Source organism: Columba livia, chromosome 3, assembly GCF_036013475.1.
Source record: "Columba livia isolate bColLiv1 breed racing homer chromosome 3, bColLiv1.pat.W.v2, whole genome shotgun sequence".
Classification (NCBI taxonomy): Eukaryota; Metazoa; Chordata; class Aves; order Columbiformes; family Columbidae; genus Columba; species Columba livia.
In genome coordinates this window covers 3,822,295-3,845,896 of record NC_088604.1, presented here as the reverse complement: position 1 = coordinate 3,845,896, position 23,602 = coordinate 3,822,295, and the positions used below count along the sequence as shown (strand labels likewise).

Genomic DNA, 23,602 nt, shown 5'->3' with positions numbered 1-23,602 from the left:
GGGACACATACCTCTATCAGTCCCTCCTTGGAAGCAGTTAAAATGGTTTCCATCCCCACTGAGGAAGACGTGGGAGCAACAGGCACTTTCCCGGTACAAAAGACAGGCAAAGACTGGTTTCTGAGCTGGTTTCTGCGAGGGGACGGATGGTGCCAACAAGCGGGTACAAGCCACGGTGCCCGGAGATACCCACCCCAGGGCTTCCCGGAGACGCTGATGAAGCTTTGCAAAACTCCCCTCCACACGTACACTGATCCCCGGGCGAATCGTGGCATCTGGGAAACATTTTCCCAAAGCTCTCCCGAGTGCCAGAGGACACCAGGCTCCTTGGAGAAGGGCTCACAGCTCTCCGCAGCGTGTAACGGGAACAGCCGCGGGGACACCAGCCCCTGTTCGTGTCGGGAAGAACCGCGGGATCCTTTGGGAATACACCAGCTCTCCAAGCATCTCCTGCAAACATTTTGGGTCCCTGCCCTCGACAGCACCCCTTCATCCCTGTTACCCACACCGAGAGCATCGTTACCAGGGCATCGTTACCCCTCCTCCCTCGTTTGGGGGTCGGAGGATGTTTAGGACCCAGGCTGTGCAGCTCCTCCCTTTCAGGTCTCTTCAGGGTTATTGCTTGGTGGGAGGTAGGTTCAGGGCTTGGTGGTATGAATGAAAGAGAGAGAGAGAGAGGGAGGAAATCTGGACTGAAAGGCTCAAACTGGAATAGCTCGCCTGTCTCCAGGCAACAGGCCTGACGCAACCGCTGGAAAAAAAAAGTCCCTTAAATAAAAAAAAACACACACACACACACAGATTTCTGAAGCGAGACACAGAGGAGGATGAGAGAGTCCCCAGAAGGCACTGGTGACACCGCTCTGCAAATACCAAGTTGGAGACCTGGGGTGGAAGGAGGGATCCAAGATGTCCGTGCACTCGTCCCTCTGATTTGCTTCACGGTAAGTTTTTGGCTCGTGTTGTTTCAGCTGTGCTGGGGCTGGGGGGGAGCAGAGCCCTGGGGACACCCTGCTGCACCCAAGATAGGAGGTGTCTGAGAGGTCCCCAGTAATGGGGGGACCCCCCATCTTTTCTAGCCCTGTGGAATTGGGTAGCAACAAGGAGCAGGTCCCTGGAGAGTGTCAGGGTGGGGGAGATGGGGTCCCCAAACACCATGAAGTTCAGCACTGGGGTCTGGCTGTGACATGGGGGGCTTGCATAGTACCCCCCAACCACAAGCTCCTGCCTTGCCGAAATCCCCTGGAGATGGAGGGAACCTTGGCTTCCCCTTGATTGGGACACGCTGGAAATCAGGCTCTGAGACCTCCTTTGCAATGGGGTTTGTGGATTTTGCTCTCAGCTGGGAGCAGTGTAGGGGTCCTCACCACCTTTGGGGCAATTTTTCTGCTCTGGATGAGATGTAGCAAGGGAAGAGTCTGACCAGGTTTCGGGACAATCAACTGTTGCTCCCTCTGCCCCCTCCCCAAGATTTGCAAAAGCCTTGGAAAGGTTTTTTGGCTTGTGCGGTGCAGACATAATGGGATAAAGCGTGGTGGCCTCACAGGGCGTAGCTACCTTTGATTTTTTTGAAGCAGGCAGCGTGTTCTGAGCAGAGCAGGTTTCCACCTGCTCAGGTCTGGTCCTTGCAGCTCACAAAACAAAACCAAAAAGAAGAAAATAATCACCCAGAACTTCCCCAGAGCCCTTTATAACAGCTTGGGGCTAATTGCTAAAATTATTCCACCAGCCCACAGCCTTTCCAGCACAAGCACTTGTGCAGCCCCAGTGCGATGCACACCCCTGCACCCACACCTCCCAAATCGTCCAGCTTGCACCCTCACCGGTTCATACAGAACGCTCCTTTTTTTCCTATGATGCCCCCTGTATTGTTGAACACCGCTCTACCCTTTGGAGCTTTTCAACATCAGTGGAGTGGGGGTAAAATGGATGAAAACCATGTTTCCAGTGAGGATCTGTGTCTGGCTGTTACCATGTTGTCTCGGCTTTGTCTGCTCATCCCCAGTATCTCAGGGACTCCTCACTTTTTAGTGGGAACAAGCCTGTTTTGGCTGCTGTGGTTCTTCTCTCTGCCAGCCATCATTTCAGTATGCTGAGGCTGTCGCTGTTATTCGCATCTCAGGTCTCCTCTGCTTTTGAATGCCCATTGCAGTGGTTCCTCTTCATGGGAAGATCTATATGACACCAAAAAGAAGAAAATTAAAACAGAATGGGAAGAATCCAGCTTCTCCCATGCTCTGGGCTTGCAATAGCTCTGCAGCCATTAGGTGTTTGTGAAATGTAGCAGAGACACTGTATAAAAATATAATAATAATAATAATAATAATAATAATAATAATAATAATAATAATAATAATAATAATAATAATAATAATAAATCAGCCCCAGAGTAACGTAGCCTTTCTGGTTCTGGGGAATGGGAGTGGGGGATCTCTTTGCAATCAGTTTTCCTTAAATTCCTTAAATACTATGAAATAACAAAGTGCATTGGGCTGAGCAGGTCTGAGTAAAGGGTCTGTATGATCATTGCCCAGGAAGCAGCTAAAGCGGGTAATTAGATGGGACAGGGAAAATGCAAAGGGGATTAAAGGGTTGCTGGGAGGCTGACCCTGTTACCCCCATCACTTTAACTTGGAGCCTTGGGAGCTCATCTCTGCAGAGGGAACTCAGTGCTGGGCAGAATGAATCCCAGCAAAGCTGGAAAGAATTGTCAAGGTTTTGTTTTGTTTTTCCTGAAAACATACCCTTCTGCCTTCCATGCTGCATTTAGGGAAAAATAACTCCCTGTGCCAGTCTCCTGGGAAGAGAGCATTTCTAAGCCTGATCTGGCTCGTTCCCAAGGAGCCTCAGCCCTTCACATCACCCTGGTCGCACGGACACAGACGTCCCTGCCGGCTCTGTCTGCTCTTTCCTTGCTGAAATGTGTCTGTGCTTGGGTGGCAGCAGGGAAGACGAGAGAAGGAACTGGCTCTGTCAAGCCACAGGTCCTTTGGGGGATATTTGGGACAAATTAGGTGTTCCACATCCAGCATTATGTCCCAAGACATGCTAGCACCCTGGGAGAGTGCATGGAAGAGCAACCCTTGCCCATAAATTGTGCCAGGGGGGATTAAATTTGGTATTAGGAAAAATTTCTTCCCAGAAAGGCATGTCAGGCATTGGAACAGGCTGCCCAAGGCAGTGGTGGAGTCACCATCCCTGGAGGGGTTTAACAGAGGCAGAGACGAAGTTCTCGTGGACATGGGTTAATGTCAGTGTGAGGTTAATGGTTGGACTCGATCTTCCAACCAAAATGATCCTATAATCTGTGGGTCTCTTTGCATCTCAAGACAGCTCACCAGCAGATGACTAGGATGGAGGAGTACCTTCATGAGGAGGTTATAAACTTGTCTTTGCTGCTGCTACTTAAACCATTAATACCTGGTTTTGGCTGATGGGCTGAGGTCATTGAACCCCTCCAGCTTCACAGTTTGCAAATGCTTTTCACTCACTGGAAGACCGGTCTGTGGGAATGACAGACACCTGGTAATGCCCATCTTCATGCAGGATTGCCACACAGCTGTTGGAAATCTGCTGACTGAGGGGAGCTGAGCTGGGCAGAAAATGGAGCTTCCAGGATCCATGGAAAGCAGTCAGCAATCTCAGTCCTGCTTCCTCAAAAGCAACCTGCTTGATTTTGTGCAGGGGAGGCACGAGGGATAAGATGCAGCCAGGCAGGAAAGGACAGATGTATTTATTGAAGCGTGTTCTGACTCTACTAGTGATGCTGGAGATCAGCCTGGGAGAAATACCTCAGGGCAGGGAGTGCAAGCTGGTCCCCTGTTAACTCAGCACTTCTGCTCCACTCCCCTTGTCAGGCTGGTGTACCTGGCTGCAGCCACCCACTGCTGTCCCCTCCTCCCTTCACTGCACTGTTTCAGGATCTATCCGGGGGTCATTTGGGCAGAAGGATGTGCCAGAGTGAGCCCTCACCCTGCTCCAGGTCATGGAAAGCGTCACTTCTTCCGTCTTTCCCTGATGTGCATGTGAAAGCCACATCCAAAGGGCTGAAGCAGCAGAAGGGGCTGCTTCTCTGCTGCTGACCTTGACATCCACACTGTCTGGGAGGTCTTCTGGGGGCTTGTTCACAGCAGTAAATGGACAGGAATATCTAAAGAATCACAGAGTGTCCTGAGTTGGAAGGGACCCACAAGGATCATGGAGTCCAACTCCTGTCCCTGCACAGGACACCCCACAGGTCACCCCGTGTGTCTGAGGATGTTGTCCAGTCTCTTCTTGAACACTGTCAGGTTGGGGCCGTGACACCTCCCTGGGGAGCCTGTTCATTGTCCAGCACCCTCTGGGTGAAGAACCTTTTCCTAAATACCCTAATATCACATTCAGCTGGGTTCTGTACCTATATCTCAGCCCAATGTGTGGGGTGGCTCTGTGGCTACCTCTCCAAACTCCTGCAAGGACACTGAATTCTGGATCAACCCAGGGACAGAAACTCCATCTCCTCCACGGGTTTTTGTTATGTTTTAGGCTGGAAGTCAGGTCTGTGTGTGTGTGAAGTGACACAGCCAACATGGGCAGCCCTACAGCCTTGGTTTGAAGGAAGGTGGCTGAAGGTCACTTTGTGGCAGGTAAGAAAAGCATTTAGGATCCAGATCAGATTTCTGCAGGAGCATAGGGATCAGGTGGCCAAATGCTGGATAGCATACCCCAGGGAGATGAACTCTCTTCTGAGTCAGTGGGATGGCTGGGGGACTGATTTGCCCTCCATCTCTGTAGAAACCTTGTGCAGAGTATCGTGCTGCAGCTGTGTTGCTTGTCGAGACTGTGACAGGGGACCCCAGGGCAAGGAAGGGCCCGAGCTCGCCAAAGCCCACACAGCATAGCAGCTCCCCTCTGGAGTGAAGTCATTTTGGCACGGGAAAAGGAGTGATTCATGTGCAGCCTCCCTGAAAGGGAACAGCTGGCTCCAGGGAGCCGCAGCATTGACACCCATGGGTCTCTCCTCCCTTCATCTGCTGCCCAGGGCTTCAGCATCTCGGCTGCCCAGAGGATGCTCAGAAGCCTCCATCCACCACCGTGCAGCAGCCGGAGTCCTCCCTTACTCCATTGCTATGGCAACCCCCTCATTCAGGCGTCTCCTCCTCGCTGCCCCCATGCCAACCTGCTGCAGACCTCCAGGGGGGTCAGCCATCCCCACCCCATCCCCGTCTTTATGAAAAGAAAAGCAAACACAGCTCTGCCTGCAAAGGGCGTGCACACCTGGCACGATCTCCCTGGTTCTTAGAATCGTAGAATCACAGAATAATTTGGGTGGGAAGGGACCTTCAAAGCTCATCCAGTGGCACCCCTGCTATGAGCAGGGACATCTTCACCAGCTCAGGTTGCTCAGAGCCCCATCCAGCCTGGCCTGCGACGTCTCCAGGGACGGTTCATCCACCACCTCTCTGGGCAACGTGGGACAGGCTCTCACCACCCTCAGTGTGAACAATTTCTTCCTCATGTCTGGCCTGAATCTTCCCTCTTTTAGTTTAAAACCATCACCCCTTGTCCTATCGCAACAGGCCCTGCTAAAAAGTCTGTCCCCACCTTTCTTATTGGCCCAGATTTACTCCAGGGTTTTCTTTTGTAGGGTCAAGGGGTGTCTGTATGGCCCACAGGGTGACACCTGTGCAAACTTGTGAACTTGTCTAACAAAACCCTTGGAGCAAATGCCTGCAAATGGTCAGGAGAATCACATCCTGAACTCTGTTCCTCCTGTAGGATATCCCTGGACCAATTATGGCCAGAACACGTGGCCCAGGTGAGATGAGAGACTTGGAGATATCAGAGGTGAATCTCTGCACACCTCTGAAGATCCTTAGAATTTTTTTCATGAAGATCACTTGCATGAACTTTATACTCAGTAAGAGGGAAACTGAGGCATAGAAGGGGCTGAAGTGGTTTTTGAAGGTTATTAACGGGCTGAACCATTACCTCTGCTCTGTTTAACCCATGCCAGGAATGCCATGTGGTCACCACTTCATCCTGTAAAAGGGTTTCCCTTGGCCTGGGCTTTATCTCATATTGAGGCTCTTTTTTTTCTTCTCAGAGACTAGATGGACAGAGTAACATAGGCTCTTACAACCACTGCTGGTCCTCCACAATAAAAAACGATGTTATAGTAAGTTAAAGTCCACCAGGAATAGTGAAAGGAGTAAAATATTTTGTTCCCCACACATCTGCCTGGCTAATAGTTTTATTTATTCTTTTTTTCCCCCTCTCATTTCTATCCTGAGTGTTTCATCCTTCTTTTTCTTTTTTTTCCCCTTTTTTCTATTAGACCACTTGCTCCTCAGCATGTGACCTTATTGATAGCCCTTAATTTAGCAGGCTGTACCTGTGCTGCATATACCAGCATATACCAACCAATGCTGCTTCATGAATGCCTCATGTTCAGAGCTGACCAGGGCAGAGAGAACTGATGGGGAAGGTACAGACATATAAAAGTTCTCAGTCATGTAAAACTCCCACAGGGTAAAAGGCTGTGCCTAGCATCAATTTCTGCAATCTCTTTTTCGATCGTGAACAGCATCTGAATTTCTTGTTATCCGCCATCAGTGACGATAAAGCAAAGCTTTTCTCACACCCCTGTACACCTCCCTGTGCCTCTTAGGACTTGTTTCACCACACCTGGTTTGTCAGGGGGTGAAAGGCTGAGGGAGCTGGATGTCTTTAGCTTGGAGGAGACTGAGGGGTGACCTCACTAATGTTTATAAATATATAAAGGATGAGTTTCAGGAGGATGGAGCCAGGCTCTTCTCGGTGACAAGCAATGATAGGACAAGGAGTAATGGGTACAAACTAGAACACAAGAGGTTCCACTTAAATTTGAGAAGAAACTTCTTCATGGTGAGGGTGGCAGAGCCTGGCCCAGGCTGCCCAGGGGGGTTGTGGAGTCTCCTTCTGTGCAGACATTCCAACCCGCCTGGACACCTTCCTGTGTAACCTCATCTGAGTATCCTGCTCCCCTGCTCGAATGCATGGACAGAGATGTCTGAAGGTGTGTGATGGGGACAGGTCTTCTGCATCTGCTTCAGGGTTGGAGGGGTGGCGGCAATGGGAAGTTGTGGTTGCAGATTATGTCTCTGGATTTGGTTGCTTAGAGCATAGAATCATGGAATAGTTTGGGTTGGAAGGGACCTTCAAAGCTCCCCCAGTGCCACCCCTGCCATGAGTAGGGACATCTTCACCAGCTCAGGTTGCTCAGAGCCCCGTCCAGCCTGGCCTGGGATGTCTCCAGAGATGGTTCATCCACCACCTCTCTTGGCAGCCTGGGACAGGGTTTCACCACCTTCAGCATAAACAATTTCTTCCTCATGTCTGGCCTGAATCTCCCTCCTTCATTTTAAAACCACCACCCCTTGTCCTATCATGACAGGCCCTGCTCAAAAGTCTGTCCTCAGTAGGACACTGCATGAGCTTCACAAGGTATGTCTGGCGTGGGAGAGGGAAGAATTTTCATTGCTGACCTGCAACCATACAAAATCCAAGCCTCAGAGCAAGCCAGCTCCAAGAGTCTTGGTGTGGTAGGATTTCATACCCAATCCACTTTACTAGTCCTGTTGTTTCTCCATCCTGGTTGTGTGCTTCTGCTGATTCCTGTGCATTATGGCTTGCAGGATAGGTTGGTCAAGCTGACTTCTCTAATGGAAACCTAACCCAACAAAGAAACAAATGTTTTTTTGATGAGTTGGTGACCTGATGCATCCTTGTGCCTTCGGGATCGACAGGGTTAGTGCAACAGAAGGCGGAAACCACTGCACAAAGGATCTTAGTGAAGTGGCAGGAGACCCTTACCACATTTGGATCCCCAAATTCTATTACCTGTAATTAGGCAAGGCACGAATGCCCTGAGCCTGGCAAGTGTGATAATGAAGACAAATCAAGGGTTAATCACTTAAACTCGCTCACATAGGCCAGCCTAGGGTAAAATTGAGCTTGGAGCCTGGAGACCAGGAGAAGTTTGAAGATCTGAGTCAGGGACAAGGTTTGTTCCTGGGAATTAGTTCTCAGGCAGCAAACAGGTTTGTATTACAGCCTCACACACAGACACTTCTCACACCCTTACCACTTTCAGATCTCTTTTTCTACAGCAGGTCTTCGACCCAAGTCCAAGACATCGATAGGAAATTAGAGGTGGGTCCTTTCTGTCATTTTGGAGTTTGGATAGGCTGTGGAACAGACCTGACTGTTTAGGGGGTGACCCTACAGAGTGAATGAGAAGTTTCATGTTGCACCTGAGAGGAGGTGAGGGATGGATCAGTGCCATTTTTAGAGTAGAAAAATCAAATCCCTCCAAAGCTACTGGGAGGCAGTGATGGGGAGGGAGAGGTAGCAGCAGGGTGGTGGCAAAGGGGATGCTCCAAACTGCTGTTATGCTCTCAGCATGCAATGCCATAAATGCTAACTGAGTGGTACCCAGGGCTCAAATGAGGGTCTTTTCCACTCTGGGGATTTTATACATCCTGAAGACACAAGACAAAGGAGTCTGTGGGGCCTCTGCTTTGTAGCTGTGGCATTCAGCCTTACAATAAAAATATTCTTTCGTTAGGGGTTACCAAATACAGTAGCCCTGTGCAGAGCTGCAGCAGACTCTATTGGGCTGCTGGTTTTGGCCACCCCTATAAATTTCTGTCTCAACAGGCAGAAAAAAAGCTTAGAAGTGAGGTCTTTAAAGTCGTTAGGTGTTTTCCTTTATTGATTTTGGCAGGCTGGAGCTGGCGGCAAGTGAAACCCATTGACGTGCTCTCAGCTCTTCAGAGCACCCATGCAAGAGCTGGTGAAAGACCTGACTCTCCAACAGGGCAGCCTTCTGCTTTTCACTCAATTCGATCTATTTTTCCACAGAAGAAGGAAAATCATTGCTGCTCCAGGCATGAGGGCTGTTGGCTTCAACCTGATAGAGTATCTGTGTTTGCTCCGGCTCACCGTAAAACTTTCATTAACATAAATAGGAGCAGGAACAAGACTGCAACATGACTAATTCTCCACCCCCAGACTGTCTGTGTGTATATTATCAACTCCTCGTTCAGCTCATGTGCCTGTACACAATTGTAGGATAAATCTTACTCTCTGTCGGTGTTTATTTTAAATTGAGTCTTCTCACTGAAAAGGTTCAAGAGGCATAATTATGGTCTGGATTTCAGTTACACACGTCTTTGTGGGCACAAATAGCAGGGAAAAGAAGGGCCTAGTAACCCATACTGCTGTGGTTTAGTGCATTCAGGTAGATAGTTTCATATGTCCTGGCTGGTCTCTCTGGGCACATTACCAGCAAGGTGAAAAAGAATTTTGTTTTGTGTTTGACGTGTAGACGAGAGCTCTGGATCTATTCCTAGCTCAGCCATAGATGAGCGTACGACCTTGAGAAAGTCTCTTATCTGATCCTTCTTGCAAATGAATGCAGAAGCTGCCTGAGCTTAACTCTTGCGGAGTTGTTTGAATCCTTTGTTCCTCCAGGTGCCATGGTTTGGTAGATCAACTTTGGGCACAGCTTCCCCGAGTCCACACATGGTGAAAGGAGGAGAAGCTGGGAGGAAAGCTCCTGGCTGCTCAGTGTTTTCAAAGAGGCCATCGGGACCATTCTCAGTGGGCAGACTGGAGATGACCTGGTGGAAACCACAAGTCCAGGTCACCCCGAGGGCAGGCATCTGAACCCAAGCCATGCCAGCACCCCAGTTACTGCCACACTTGTCTGGGGGACTGTGCTCCTACTCTGAGCCCGAAGGACAGGAGGGAGCTGAATCTTATGGCCATTTTTCCCTGCTCTGCTTTTGGCTCAAACTCTTGGGAGAAGTTTGGGTTTTCTTACTTCACCTGGCCCTGTTTTGCTCAAGTGGAAAGATGAAGGTTTGCCAGCCAGGAAACCATCCAGACAGTGTGCACAGACACCCTGACCCCCAAGAACAGCAGCTGCTGTCACCAAAGAATGTTAGGTTGGTCATACATCTCCAGAGAGGTCTCTGAACATGTCCTGGCCTCCTTGGCAACCCTTTCATGGCCCCTTGAGTTAAAATTGGAGATGCAGGTAACCAGAGCTTCCCTAGAAGCCAGAGCCTGTCTGTTCTTGCCCCAAAAGCAGGCAGATGGTGGAGGTGAGGTAACACTCCCCAGCAGCACCTTGGCACCATGCCTTTCACAAAGCCCTCCTTTTTCTGCAGCAAGAAACATCTCTCCTTTCTCACTGCCTTTTCCTTCTCGGACTGGAAACCAACACTCTGTTTTCTTTCTAGGTGTTCAGCCAAGGCCGATGTGGTGTTTGAGCGGGAGCCACCACCGCCACGCTGTCCTCCAAGGGGTTGTGTTTGTCACACCGCAGGAGCTGGTCCAGCCCTGAGGGTTTCCAACCTCCATCCCTGGACCTTTACAGAACACCCCTATGCTATTGGACTCCCAAAGAGGATGTCTCTGCCCAAAATCCAAATAGAAGAGGCACTGGACAACACGGATGCTGGCTCTGGAGGTGCCGCTCCTCTTGATGACCATCTGAGGAGCCTCAAGGCGTTGACGGAGAAGCTGAGACTGGAGACCAGGCGCCCTTCCTACTTGGAGTGGAAGGCGAAGCTGGAGGAGCAGGCATGGAAGAGCCCCCAGCCATCAGGAGAGGAGGAGGAGGCAAACGAGACCAAAAAGGCCACGGGGGAGACTGTCCCCTTGAGGAAGGTGCAGCTGCATCTCAATGGGAGCCCTGCCCAGGACAAGGTGACTCTTACCTCAGGGAGAATAGGTGGCTTTGAGAGCATCGATGAAGCTTTGACGTGGCTGAGGAAGGAGCTGGTAAGTACTTTCCTATCCCTGTTAGACACTGTGTTTTTTCAAGAGGGGATTTATAAAAAAAAAAGAATAAGGAAACAATCAGCTCCTTGTTCCTATCTGCCTTTAGCCACAGGTGAAAAGGCAATTGTTTTGTTTTCTGAGGCTGGTGGGAGCAGAAGCAGCCCAGGGAAGGGAAAAGGTGAATATCAGAACATACATAACTTCAGAGAAGGAGACAGACTCATCTCAGCGTCCCTGCTGGGATGCAGCAGGCTGGGGACATACAGTAGCTTGCACTGGTTGGGGCTTTTTAGCAGTTTGCCCCCTCCCCTGCTACTTTAGTTATATCTCAACACTCAGAGGAGTACAGCAGGTATGAATACACCATGAACACATGGGCACTGCTGGTGCAATAGCTCTTTTCTGACGAGCATCATGGAGGGATGCTTTTCAGGGCTGTAGGAAGGAAGCATAAATAGACCCAGCCCCTGGACCTGCCCTTGCAGCTTGTGGCTGATGGTGGTTTAGAAACACCCTCAGCAGGAGACTGTATGCTGACCACTGTGTTTAACAGTCATTAGCAAAGTGCTTTGTTTTGTTTCAAACTGTTGTGAAAACCCTTTCTTCTGACCATGCAATATCTAATGAATAACATTCCTTTTTCTGCTGTATTCATTATGCCAGAACCTTATCTCAGATCCTTCCTCACCCAGCTCCTACAGGTTCATCATCTGTTGATTCCTGCTTTGCTAGAAGATGGTCCACATTCCTTTCATCCTCCCATCCCAACCTTGGGCCTTGTCTTACACATATGAACTGGTAGTTTCACAGAGAGGAAGATGTGACAAAAAGGCTACACCTATGCTAAGAAAATATGTAGAGCCAGGGTGTGGATGCTGGAAGCTCATATTCTATCTGTTGTGTTGCTATCATGGGTTTTGGCACGTATTTCACCTGGGACAGCTAGTGCTGACCCAAGCAGCTCCTAAGCCAGCTCAGGAGTCAGCACAGCCTGGGGATAATTCCCAGGAGGAAGCATGGGTGCAGCACATCTTATCAGGAGGCCACAGGAGGTAGATATGATGGCCACAACCAGATTGGGGCAGCTGTTTCCAGGGCTGGGCAATGGGCCCTGCTGCTCTTCACAAGTGCAGGAGCAAGCAGACACCAAGACCACACTTTATACTGATCCTTCCGTTCTTCTCATTGGAATGAAAAATCTTTATTATTTGGCCCATGTGACTGGAAATAACTCCTGTCACATGGATTTGTTTCTGTTGACTAATTGGAAATTTTCCTGTGAGCTGCACCAGCATTTGCAACTGCACCAACAGCAGAAATATTTGCAACAGGGTCCCAGGGAGCTGGGACATCACTTGTGGTTCAGATGGACTTGTGAAAATGTTCCTGCGCAAGTGCTTTTTTTTTGATTATCTCTGAAAATCTTCGAGGAAAACTTGTCACGCACATCAACGAACAACAGCTTTTAAAAATTCTTTGTGACTTTCACTCCAGATAATTTTTCTTTGCCAGTCTTTTGTTGCTCTTTCTGTATTTGCCCATCTAGATGGATCTCTAGACAAGTTATTTACAGAGGTGTTTCTGGTTGTCACAGTTTTGGTGGCTGAGATGTTTCTCAGGACCATGACTTTCACAAGGCAAGTGCAGTGCTTTCAGGAATCAAGGGCTATTATGAAAAGCTTTCAGCTGCTATCCTAAAATCACTTGGTCTCTGGAGAATCTCAGCTCCTGATCTGAGACCTGAATCTGAGTCCATGCTTGCATCTGGAATGCAGTCTTAAATTCACAGTGCACTTGATGTAAAGCTCAAGTCTCAAGATGCCCAAAGACAGTGAGAAGCAAATTCTCCTCATCAGAACCCCAGATTTTAAGAAGTTTGTTTCGTTCTTTCAGTTTCTGCCCACGGTGGAAGTAAAAATTGTCTCAGTGTCCAATTATAACCTTTAGACTAGAGTGTGGTATATAAACCACCATCTGATAAAAGCTAAGAGTTTAAATTAAAGAGGAAAAAGGGCAAAGCAAACCCTAATTGTTCCTCACTTTCCATTTTCCTGCCTCTTAATTATACCAGTCTTTGCTGGATCTGGACATGACTCATGTAATTTAGAACAATTTCCCCAAAAAAAGAGAGCATGTATTTGACTGACCACACAGCTAAATAACTATGTTGGAGGCACTATTGTTGGGAAAGAGCTGCCAGCAAACAGTGAGAGCAAAGCGAGGCCATCGCATCGTAGGGTGCTGGAAAAAAAAGATGCATTTCACATTACATTTCAAGTGCAAAACCCATCTTCTTCTCAAATTAATGAACAAGCTTCACTCCTCCCAACGCAGCCAGGATTTTTCCTTGTTTATCCCCATATCATGACAATAAAGCAGTCAGGAAGGCTTCAGAGCAGGATATGGTTATGTCTAAGTTTATGTATTTATTTAAGACAGGAGCCAAGGCCAGACTGAGCAGAATCTCTCAGACAGGACCTTGCTTGGGGCAGCCAGTCAGGACACCAGCACCCCACGCCTTGGGTAAGGTCACCCTAAGCAGGCAATCAGTCTTTCTGGTCTGATTTAATGTAGGAGGCCACAGACCTGGGAGGATCAAGAAACTCAGCCTTGCCCCAGGTTGGTGTGAGTATCCCAGGTATCTTTCTGAAGATCATCCAAAAATGACCCAGTAGTCATAGATGGGGTAAAATCTGCCTCTGCCATGTGGTCCTCCACTGCAGGGTGAACATTTCCCAACTCTACACAGTCTTTCATGAGAAAGTCAATTTAGAGTATGTAGAATCATAGTACCATAGAATAGTTTAGGTTGGAAGGGACCTTCAAAGGTCATCAAGTCCAATCCCTCTGCCATGAGCAGGGACAAGCTTTCCAGACAAAAGTTACCATTTTCTGTTGAGATCAGGCATCATCCTTCTAGCAGGTGGATATCAAGACTGTTAATGGTTGAACTTGATGACCTTAAAGGTCTTTTCCAACCAAAATGATTCTATGGTCCTATGGTTCTATCTTCACCCAGCTCAGGTTGCTCAGAGCCCTGTCCAGCCTGGCCTGGGATGTCTCCAGGGATGGTTCATCCACCACCCCTCTGGGCAACCTGGGACAGGCTCTCACCACCCTCAGTGTAAACAATTGTGTAAACAATTTCTTCCCCACATCTCATCTGAATGTCCCCTCTTTCAGTTTAAAACCATCAGCCTTTGTCCTATCACAACAGAACATGTAGGATTCATCTATCCAATGATGTACACCAAAAGCTGGTATACATGAAGATTTCTATCCAGGAAAGAAGTATACCAGCCAGTGACCTTACTGAACAAAATGCAAAGATGCAGGACATGCAGCTCCATCACCCACACTGTGCAACCCTCCTCACAGCTACCAGCATGTTTAGAGTGGGTTATTTCTACAGCAAGGCCCCAGCATGGTCTTGGCTTGTACCACATAGCACCCTTGCCAAACAGTTAGAGCTTCAGGAGTTCATGCATGCTGGAGACTGCTCCCAATAGGCAACTTGTATGAGACCACCCAGTTTTGGAGTTAACTCTTTCCAGACAAAACCAGTATAGGAAGCAAAGTGTATTTAGGAGCATGTGTGTGCCTGAGCTTCCCCTTGGCCATAGCACTGCAGAATGGACCACGGCACAGGTTAATTGGCTGGCAAAGTGATAGTCCAGCAGTGCCCAGCTTTGGAATTAAAGTTAACCTTTAAATCTGAAGCATCAGTTCCAGTCGTCCAAACTGCAAGGAATTTTCCTCTGTGCCTCCAGAGTCTGCTCTGGTTCAGCTTCAGCCAGATTCGGGCTCCTCATGTTCAGAAGTGAAGGACAAACCCAAGGTCTTACTGTCCATCTGCTGTTCTTGGTCCTTCACCTCATGTGACCTGTCCCAGGACCTGATTCTGAATGTTAAGCCCCGGCCCTGGTTTATAGGAATGACATATGCCCGCTGAGCTCCAGCCATCCGTATCAGCCAGGACCTGCTGAGAACCTGGCCCTGGGAACCTGATTTATTCAGACACGCAAACTCCTGCTCTTGTTTTTTGTGCTGAGAGGTTCTGTGTAGGTGTATGAGCAAATTGCAGCTCTCAGCATGTGCTGAACTGCCCCGGGGCTGCAGGTCGTCCCTCCCCAACTCCTCCTGCCTCTTCTCTGCCCTCAAGTTTGCTCTTCATCAATGCTGTAAGTAAAGCCATTGCCAGCCAGGGTATGGTGACAGACCCAAGTGGTCAGACTGTAATTTCTTCTTTGTTTATGGAATGTGTCAGAACAAATGTTTACACGTTCTAAAATTAAGCCCTCAAAGTCCTCTTCCTCCTAGATGTGGTGAAAGAACAAAAGTTGCAATGAACTGGGACATCTTAGGAAAGTTCTGACTTTGTCCCAGTAGGAAAATATGTTTTCTGTCTCAAATTCACCAATACTTGGCACTGAAATCGGAGGTGTGTGAGCCAGAATGCTGGAAAAGGCTGGATGGGTCTCTGAGCAACCTGATCTGGGTGAAGATGTCCCTGCTTATGGCAGGGGTGTTGGACTAGATGACCTTTGAAGGTCCCTTCCAACACAAACTATTCTATAATTCTATTAAAAGACACCTGAAAAGACACAAATCTCTCCTGGGAAATTGTAAAATGCCCATGTCCTACTGGTCAGACATTTATCAACTGCTATTATCCGTATTTGGGATGCTGACATTGGCTGAAGCTCAAACCAGCAGCTTGTCCACTTCAACAGCGTGCTCCAGCCATGCAGAGGAGAGGCAGCTCTGATGGATCTGGGCATGCAGAAAGAGACAGGATGTGTTAAAAAAGATGGTTTGTGTTAGTAAGGCGTACCTGAGGCTCTGCCTGCATTTGGCATGTGAGAGTTGAAGGAAGCCAATTCATGGCTTCTGCTGGGTGCTCCCTTTGTGTTTCTCCAGGACATTGCACAGAGTGGGTGGGATCATGTTGTCATCCCACACAGATGAACTGGTGCATCAAGTTACTTTGTGGGTAAACTGCATAAACTGAAAACCCACAGCTTCCCATGATGTGGCCCCTGTAATCCCATTATTTCTTTCCAGGGAGATTTGTGAAGCTCTGCTGACCTAACAGAGCACCTTTTAAACACAGATTATTCATCATTTCTAGCAATGGTTTTGTCATCAGCGTGGGATGGATTGAATGTTTCATGAGGACCCTCTGGGAAATGGAAGGAGAATGAGGATTTCTGGGTTCTGACCCAAATTCTGCTAATATTCTGGGTGGTTTTGAACAAAGCAGCATTTAACGGGACAGGTCCATGGAAGGAGGACAGGGTGTTTGTATCTCAAGCCAAGCCCCAGTGACAAGTGGGTAGAGTGGGAGAGGCTGTGCCATCTCCTCATTGTGCACATCGTCCTTTAGTTAACCACTGTCAGGCTTTGTTCCTCACCCATCTACCTTTGTTTTCTGGAGGGCAGAAGAGGGCTTTTTGTCCTCCTGGAAAAGCCTTGATGGTGGTGCACATCTGACAGGTCATCTCTGCTTCCCCATTCAGCCCCAGAGCACAACCAGAAAGGGTTGTGTTCAAGCCAGTGTCACAGCCTAGGTGATCAATGTAGATGGGTGGTGGGTTTGCCCCATGCCACCTTGCCCCCACTTTACAGATGGGTCAGCAGGCCATGTGGCTGGCTTGGTGAACCCCGGGGTCACCAAGTCTGACAGGGGTAAAGAAGGCCAAGAACCTGAAGGACATGCCCTGAAGGGCTTTGTCTTCCAGCTTCCATGAAATCAAGGTGGCTTTCTCAAATGGTAAGGAAAGCAAGAACTGGTCAAAAAGTGGAAAGCTGTCTGCAAGGGGAAAAATAGCAATCTCCAACTCACATCCCTCTTCACAATAGCCTCATAATTCATTTTTAAACCCTTTTCGGCAGTGGTGTCTTTTTTTAATCCCACATTCTTCAAAACATTCAATGAGAACATTTGTTGACATTTATTGTGTAGCTTGATAAACTCACAAGAAAGAGCGACCAAGGGTCAGTTCAATAGCACCCATGATTGCTTTCCTGATAAAATGTCAAGTTGCAGCATTCATAGTGAAATAGGGAAAAATATTGCCAAAATGATTTTTTTTTTTTAATTGCAACTCACATGAGAGAAGAAAAACCTTCCGAGTGACATTACTCTGCTGGGTGCACAGGCAACAAGGTCTGTGAGGAAATAGTGGGGGGTTTTTTAAGAGGTAAATGACCACAACCCTGCCAACAATTTGAGAGAGATTGAGAGAAAAGGATATTCATTCTGAGATTTGTACAAAGGTGACTTAATTCTCTCCAGGCAACTGAACTGGAATCCAGCTGCTGGCTGAGAGCAGCTGGACCAGGACCAGACAAGGTCTTCCAGGATGCCTCCATGGTGCAGGATTGAGAAAAGCCTTGCTTGGCTTGGATCAGTTTTCATTATATTCCTGTCATCGGTGGCTTTGCCTTGCTGTGGAACTGGCAAAACTGCAAGTGGCAATCCCAATGTCTTTGTAGGCATTGCCTGGAGGAGGAGGGATTGTGCCACAACCTAGAGCAACCCTGAGGTTGCTTTGACAGCTTGGTTGCAGAAGACATCAGGTATCAGAAAATTCTCTTGTAGAAATATCAGGGCTATCTGTGGAGCCCCTTGAGGGGAATTTTGCCCCCTCCTTTCCCTTCTACCTGAAAGGAGGTTGCAGCATGGAGGGCGTTAGTCTTTTCTCCCAAGTAGCAAGTGATAGGACAAGAGGAAACGGCTTCAAGTTGCACCAGAGAAGGTTCAGATTGGAGATTAGGAAACAATTTCTTCATGGAAAGGGTTGTCAGGCATTGTAACAGGCTGCCCAGGGCGATGATGGAGTCACCATCCCTGGAGGGGTTGAACAGATGCAGAGATGAGGTTCTCGGGGACATGGTTTAGTGACAACGTGAGGTTATGGTTGGACTCAATGATCTTGAGTGTCTCTTCCAACCAAAATAATTCTATGATTTTATGTACATGCCACAAGACCAAGAATAAATCTACCCCACCCCTAGAGCTAAATCCGTACTTGTAAACTAAACAGCTCATTTTCAGGCCTGGAGGAAAGCTGGTATAGTGTGACCACATCCATACTACTAAAACCCAGACAGGGGGCTGTATCCCAAATGCCTGCTGAGGCTGAACCCCTCTCTGTTAACTCCTGAAGAGTGACTGTGAGGAATTTCTTGGGACTGTGAGAGCTGGCCTCAGCTCAAAGCATGCCAGGACCTTGCTCACAACTGAGTGGAAAGGAAGACTTGGAGGTGGTAGATGCCCCGTCCCTGGAGACATCCCAGGCCAAGCTGGACGGGGCTCTGAGCAACCTGAGCTGGTGAAGATGTCCCTGCTCATGGCAGGGGTGGCACTGGGGGAGCTTTGAATGTCCCTTCCAACCCAAACTATTCTATGATTGTACGATTCTGTGATTCTATTCTAAGACTCTGTTGCAATGCACTATTTAATGTATTGCTTAGATGTAGCCTGGGTCTGTTCCCAGACTTCTCTTTCAAACCACGGGGAGCCAAGCAACCAATGATGCAAATCAAAGGAGTGAGGTAAAGGATGGATTTGGGGTCAAGGCAGCTCCACGGTGCAGCTGGGGTTGAGCTCAGGGTGCACTGGAAGGTAAGAAAACAAACAAATAAACAAACAAAACAAAATCAGGAGGCTTGGTCCCAAGGGGCTCCTTCCAGTGCCAGCATGTGTCCTGCAATGGAGGCAACACCAGGGAAAGAGACAGGACATCGCATCAGGGCAGCCTTTGGGCTGTTTTCCAGCTAGTTTTGCTCTCTTCTTACCTCCAGCACTTACAGAGAGATTTAAGCTGCAAAGTTTCCTAAGAGCTGCTCGGCTTCTCTCCCATCCCACTCTTTTTCTTTGTGGTTTTTGTGGCTTCTTGTTTTTCTGTGAGGAGGGATGTGGGGTGAGACATGGGGATTGTCTTCTTGGCATCTGCTGTTCTAGCTCTGCCTGCTTCTGTTCCCCAGACAAAGGTTGATTCTTGCACCAAGTGTTCATCTCCTTCCTCCATCACCCCCAATATCCTGCGGCAATAAATTTTCTGCTTAATTATAGGTTGGAATTAAAAAACCCCTTCTTTCATCACTTCTGAATCTTCCACCTTCTGAAGTTAGGTGCCAGGGGAGGAAAAAACCCTCTGAAACACTTAGCTCATTAGCCTGCAGGATAGTTGTTCTCTCTCCTGTGGGAAACCACAGAGGTCCCATCCCAAGAGCCACTTCAAATCAGTGAGATAAGCCACAGGGGATGTGGAGGGCCATGTTCCCGGCTGTCGTGAACCAGCTCTGATTTATGCAGGCTGGAAACCCAAGCCGAGTATTTGGGCATTGGTTCTCTGGGGTTCTTTTAATTGGTCCTTTCCACCTCTAATTGCTCCTTCTCACTGTGGCTGCTCCCTTATGAAAAAAATTAATTTGGGCTTTGCTAAAGGTTGAGATGGAAGCTCTGAAGCCTGCGCCGATGGATTCCTAAGCCAACAGTTTTGTCATGGATGGCTTTACTTCCACTTTCCTGGTGCTCCTGAAAATCTGAGCAGCCACAGATTTCCTGAATGTTAAAAATTTGCCATCCTGAGCTGATATTTGACTGGGATGCATCACTGTCTGGGAAGATCCCTGCCTCCCTCCCAGTTCTTTGCAATAGCGTAGCATCTCTAGATGAGTGCCTGTCATGTTAGAACCAAGGGGGAGATTCAGGCCAGACATGAGGAAGAAATTTTCACAGTGAGGGTGGTGAGAGCCTGGCCCAGATTGGCCAGAGAGGTGGTGGATGTCCCATCCCTGGAGACATCCCAGGCCAGGCTAGACGGGGCTCTGAGCAACCTGAGCTGGTGAAGATGTTCCGGTTCATGGCAGGGGTTGGACTGAATGAGCTTTGAAGGTCCCTTCAACCCAAACTATTCCATGATTCTATTATTGTTTCTATGATTCTATGAGTTACGTTTCCAGTGATTTGGCACAGCTTTTTGCAGGGAGCAGCACGATGATGAGCACTGTCTTCCCTCCTCACCCTCCGTCTTGTGTTTCAGGCAGAAATGCGTCTGCAGGACCAGCACCTGGCAAGGCAGCTCATGCGCCTTCGCAGTGACATCAACAAGCTGAAGATCGAGCAGACCTGCCACCTCCACCAGCGCATGCTCAATGATGCCACCTACGAGCTGGAGGAGAGGGATGAGCTCTCTGACCTCTTCTGCGACTTCCCGCTTGTGAGCTCCTTCAGCCTCTCCACACCGCTCAAGCTCATCGGGGTCACCAAGATGAACATCAACTCTCGCCGGTTCTCACTGTGTTGAAGCGGGGGAAGAAGAGGGAAGGAAGGGGGAGAAAGAGAGAGAGGACTGGGCAGCACCAGGGCTCTCTCTGCCTGATGGCTGGGTGAAAAGAGGCCAAAGAGGGGCAGAGGGAACAGGAGCAAACAGGGAACCCACAGCTGGTCTTGGTGGCAGGGCAGAGCAACAGAGTTGGGCACTGAAATGGCCCAGAGATGCTCATTGAGAAGATAGGACCTATGTGGAGGAAGCGTGGAGAGCATCTGAACACACCATGTGCACTTAGCCTGGTCCTTTGCAAAGTCCCTTCTTCTCTTCCCCCAACAGTAACTAAGAGAATACAACACCAGAGTGGTTGTACTCAAAAATCAAAGGAGGGGGTCAAAGATCAGCCAAAAAGCCAAGCAAAATCCCTTTTCCCTTCCCCTTTACCTCCTACCAGGCTACAACCATCTCTTCAGAGTCACTCTCCTCCCTGGATGTCGCCTTGAGCATTGATCTTCAACCTCTGCTCATCCAAACACAGGGTCCACGGGGCTATTTCAGGTGGGAAGCTGATTTCCAGTGGAGAAGAGCATTCCTAGAAAGTGAGAGATTGTGGGTTAAATGGTATGCAGCCCCAAAAGAAAGTGTTGAGAAGATGTGTTTGTTGATTTGCTCCATGGAGTCCAGTGTACTCTAGCTTGATTTTGCCTGTGGTACAGATTATGAAGAGATCATGGACACGTTTATATAGAGGCTCCAGCCTGCCAGAAGTCACCTGTGTGCCCTAGAAGTTATACGCAGAGCAACATGTGTTCTTGATCTTGTTGTGAGCAGTGGCCACAAGACACCATGTGGTCGCCCCCTGCAAACAGTAAGGCAAAGGAGGTAACTTACACCCAAGACATATCCTATTGGAAAAATCACCCCGGGCTGTCATTCCCCCTACAGCAGCACCAGCAAATCCTGGATCCTCTGTAGCAACACACATCCGTCAGAGAAAGGAACTTTGAGACGGACAACAAAATGGACTGTGTAATGAACTATAAAATTAAAGGGAGAAATATTGCTGCGATGAGCTTTGGACCTGCAGCAGACACATGGGATTCCCTCCCTGCTTGGCAGGATGAAAGATGGATGGTATCATTTTCTTGCCTTTCAGTGCACACAGCTGCACACCTGCCTATACGTGGCATGGAGGGCAGAGACACCCATGGTGTAGCCCAGCAAAGGCAGGGACACAAGCAGTCTAGCCATGGAAATCTTGGGACACCTGACACCCAATACAGTCTGTCCAGAGGGAGTGTGGGTTCCTCTGGGTTCTCTCTCCTGTGTTTACATCTCTCCTGGCCACGTCAGAGCAGTGAAATCTCTCAACCCATCACCCCAGCCCATCTCTGCTCACCACCACATGCCCAAGCAGAGAGCTCTGTGGCTGAGTGAAGGTGACTGTGTCCACGCAGCACCAGCCCAAGCTGGAGATGAGCAGGAGATGCAAGCCAGTGCTGAGCTGAGAGCTGCGTGGCCTTGTCGATGTGCCTGTACCTCACCATGTCTGTAAGTTGTGTGTGTGCGTAAGTTGGTGTGTGTGTGCATGTCAGCCCGCAGGACGCCTCTCTTGGGAGGCCGAGTGGTGGACCTACGCCTTTGTTCCCAAACACGAGGTGAACCAGAAGCCAGTGAGGCTCTGCCATGCCTGGGAAGATGCAATGAGGCTTCAGGGCTTGGGGTTTCCACAGAGAGCTTAGGTTGATGCAGAGAAGATCAATAATTCATCTCCCTCCACAGGAAGAATGAGTTAACATCACAAAGGGGTTCATAGCCACATGGGGCAGGGAACTGGCAGGGGACTCTGGAGCTGAGTTCAATCTTCCATCTAAGCAACCTGATTTTGCTGAAGATGTCCCTGCCCATTGCAGGGGGGTTGGACTAGATGAGCTGTGAAGGTCCCTTCCCACCCAAATTTTCTATGATCTCCAGGAGCACCCATAATACGTAACCCCTGGTAATGCCTCTCCCTCCACTCCAAATCTCACTGAATATCATTTCTTTCTGCCAAGGAAGGAGGTGCTTTGGGCACTGGAGGTCTGTCTGTGCCAGTAAGTTAATCAGTGCCATGCCTGGGTGCTGAACCTTGTTCTGCCCAGGTGGTGGAGGTTTAACTGGATTGTGGCCAGACTACCAGCTGGATTCTGGAGAAGACAACAGGCACTGATGACACCACTAGAGAAATAGTCTTATTTCCCCATGTAAATCTTGAAAAAGAAAAAGTAATTAAAATTCTTACTTGTTTACTTTTTTAATTAAAATCAATTCATGTCCCGCATGTTGATTTTCGGAGGCTTTTTCGATCAAAAGAAAGCAATGATGACTTTTCAGTGAAAATAATGGTTTGGAAGAGGGGGACTTGTCCTCTTTAGTGTCAGCTGGAGTCAGCCATTGGGTGGATGTGCCTTTGGGCTTTTGTCTGTTAGCTGAATGCCAGAGGTTAGTACAAGCACAGTCTTAGGAGGTCATTATAAGTGGCATTAGAAATATCAGACGTCTGGGTTCCAGACGTGTATTTTCTGCATTAAGTGTAATGGGAGATGGTTATAACTGCCAGCTGTTCATCAAAATGCACAATTTTTTAATTATAAAATTATGTCTGTATTGATTTCTGGTCTCTCTGGTCTCTTATTGTCTTTGGCGGCTCCTGCTCTGCCTGGAGAGCAGTTGGGGAAGCACCAGTCTGGTGTCTCCAGGTTTTACAGGTGTGCAAGGTTTCCAGTCAGGTTTGTCTATTAATGCACATCACTGGGACACCCCTATGGTTTCAGCAGCAATTGCTCTGCCTTGCAGTCCAGAGGAGATAAGAAGAAATTAAGGTGGAAGTCCTTGTTATGTATTTAGACAAAAATGCATGGGAAAGAAATAAAATAAAATAAAATAAAATAAAATAAAATAAAATAAAATAAAATAAAATAAAATAAAAATAATACAAAAGAGGAAAAAAGAGGAATAAAGAAAAGAAAGAAAGAAGAAAGAAGGAAGAAGGAAGAAGGAAGAAGGAAGAAGAAAAAATAAGAGAGAAGAAAAGGGAAAGAAGAAAAAGAAAGAAGAAAAAAGAAAAAAGCAAAAAGGAAAAAGAAAAATGGAAAAAGAAAAAAAAGAAGAAAAAAGGAAAAAGAAAAAAGAAAAAAGGAAAAAGAAAAAAGAAGGAAAAAAAAAGAAAAAATAAAAAAGAGAAAAGAAAAAAGAAAGAGGAAAAATGAAGAGAAAAAGGAAATAGATAAAAGAAAATAGATACAAGAAAAAAGAAAAAATAAAAAGGAAAAAAAGAAAAAAGAAAAGAGAAAGGAGGAAAAAGAAAGAAAAAATAAAAAAGGAAAAGAGGAAAAAATAAAAAAGTAAAGGAAAGAAAAGAGAAAATAGAAAAAAGAAAAAGGAAAAAAGAAAGGCACTCTTTTATGTTAGGTGCTGTTTTGTTGTCAGGCACTGAGTCAAAAGTGGGTCCAGGTGTTTTAAAAATATCA

General features: G+C 47.9%; 1 protein-coding gene across 1 annotated transcript; it reads left to right on the top strand.

The window, feature by feature from the left end:
* On the top strand, positions 1 to 22,743 carry FAM167A (family with sequence similarity 167 member A). The gene is made up of 3 exons (XM_065055625.1): positions 1 to 944; positions 10,269 to 10,812; positions 19,866 to 22,743. The coding sequence occupies exons 2-3, from the start codon at positions 10,438 to 10,440 to the stop codon at positions 20,127 to 20,129; spliced, it is 639 nt and encodes a 212-aa protein (XP_064911697.1). The 5' UTR covers positions 1 to 944; positions 10,269 to 10,437; the 3' UTR covers positions 20,130 to 22,743.
* The last annotated feature ends 859 nt before the right edge of the window (positions 22,744 to 23,602 follow it).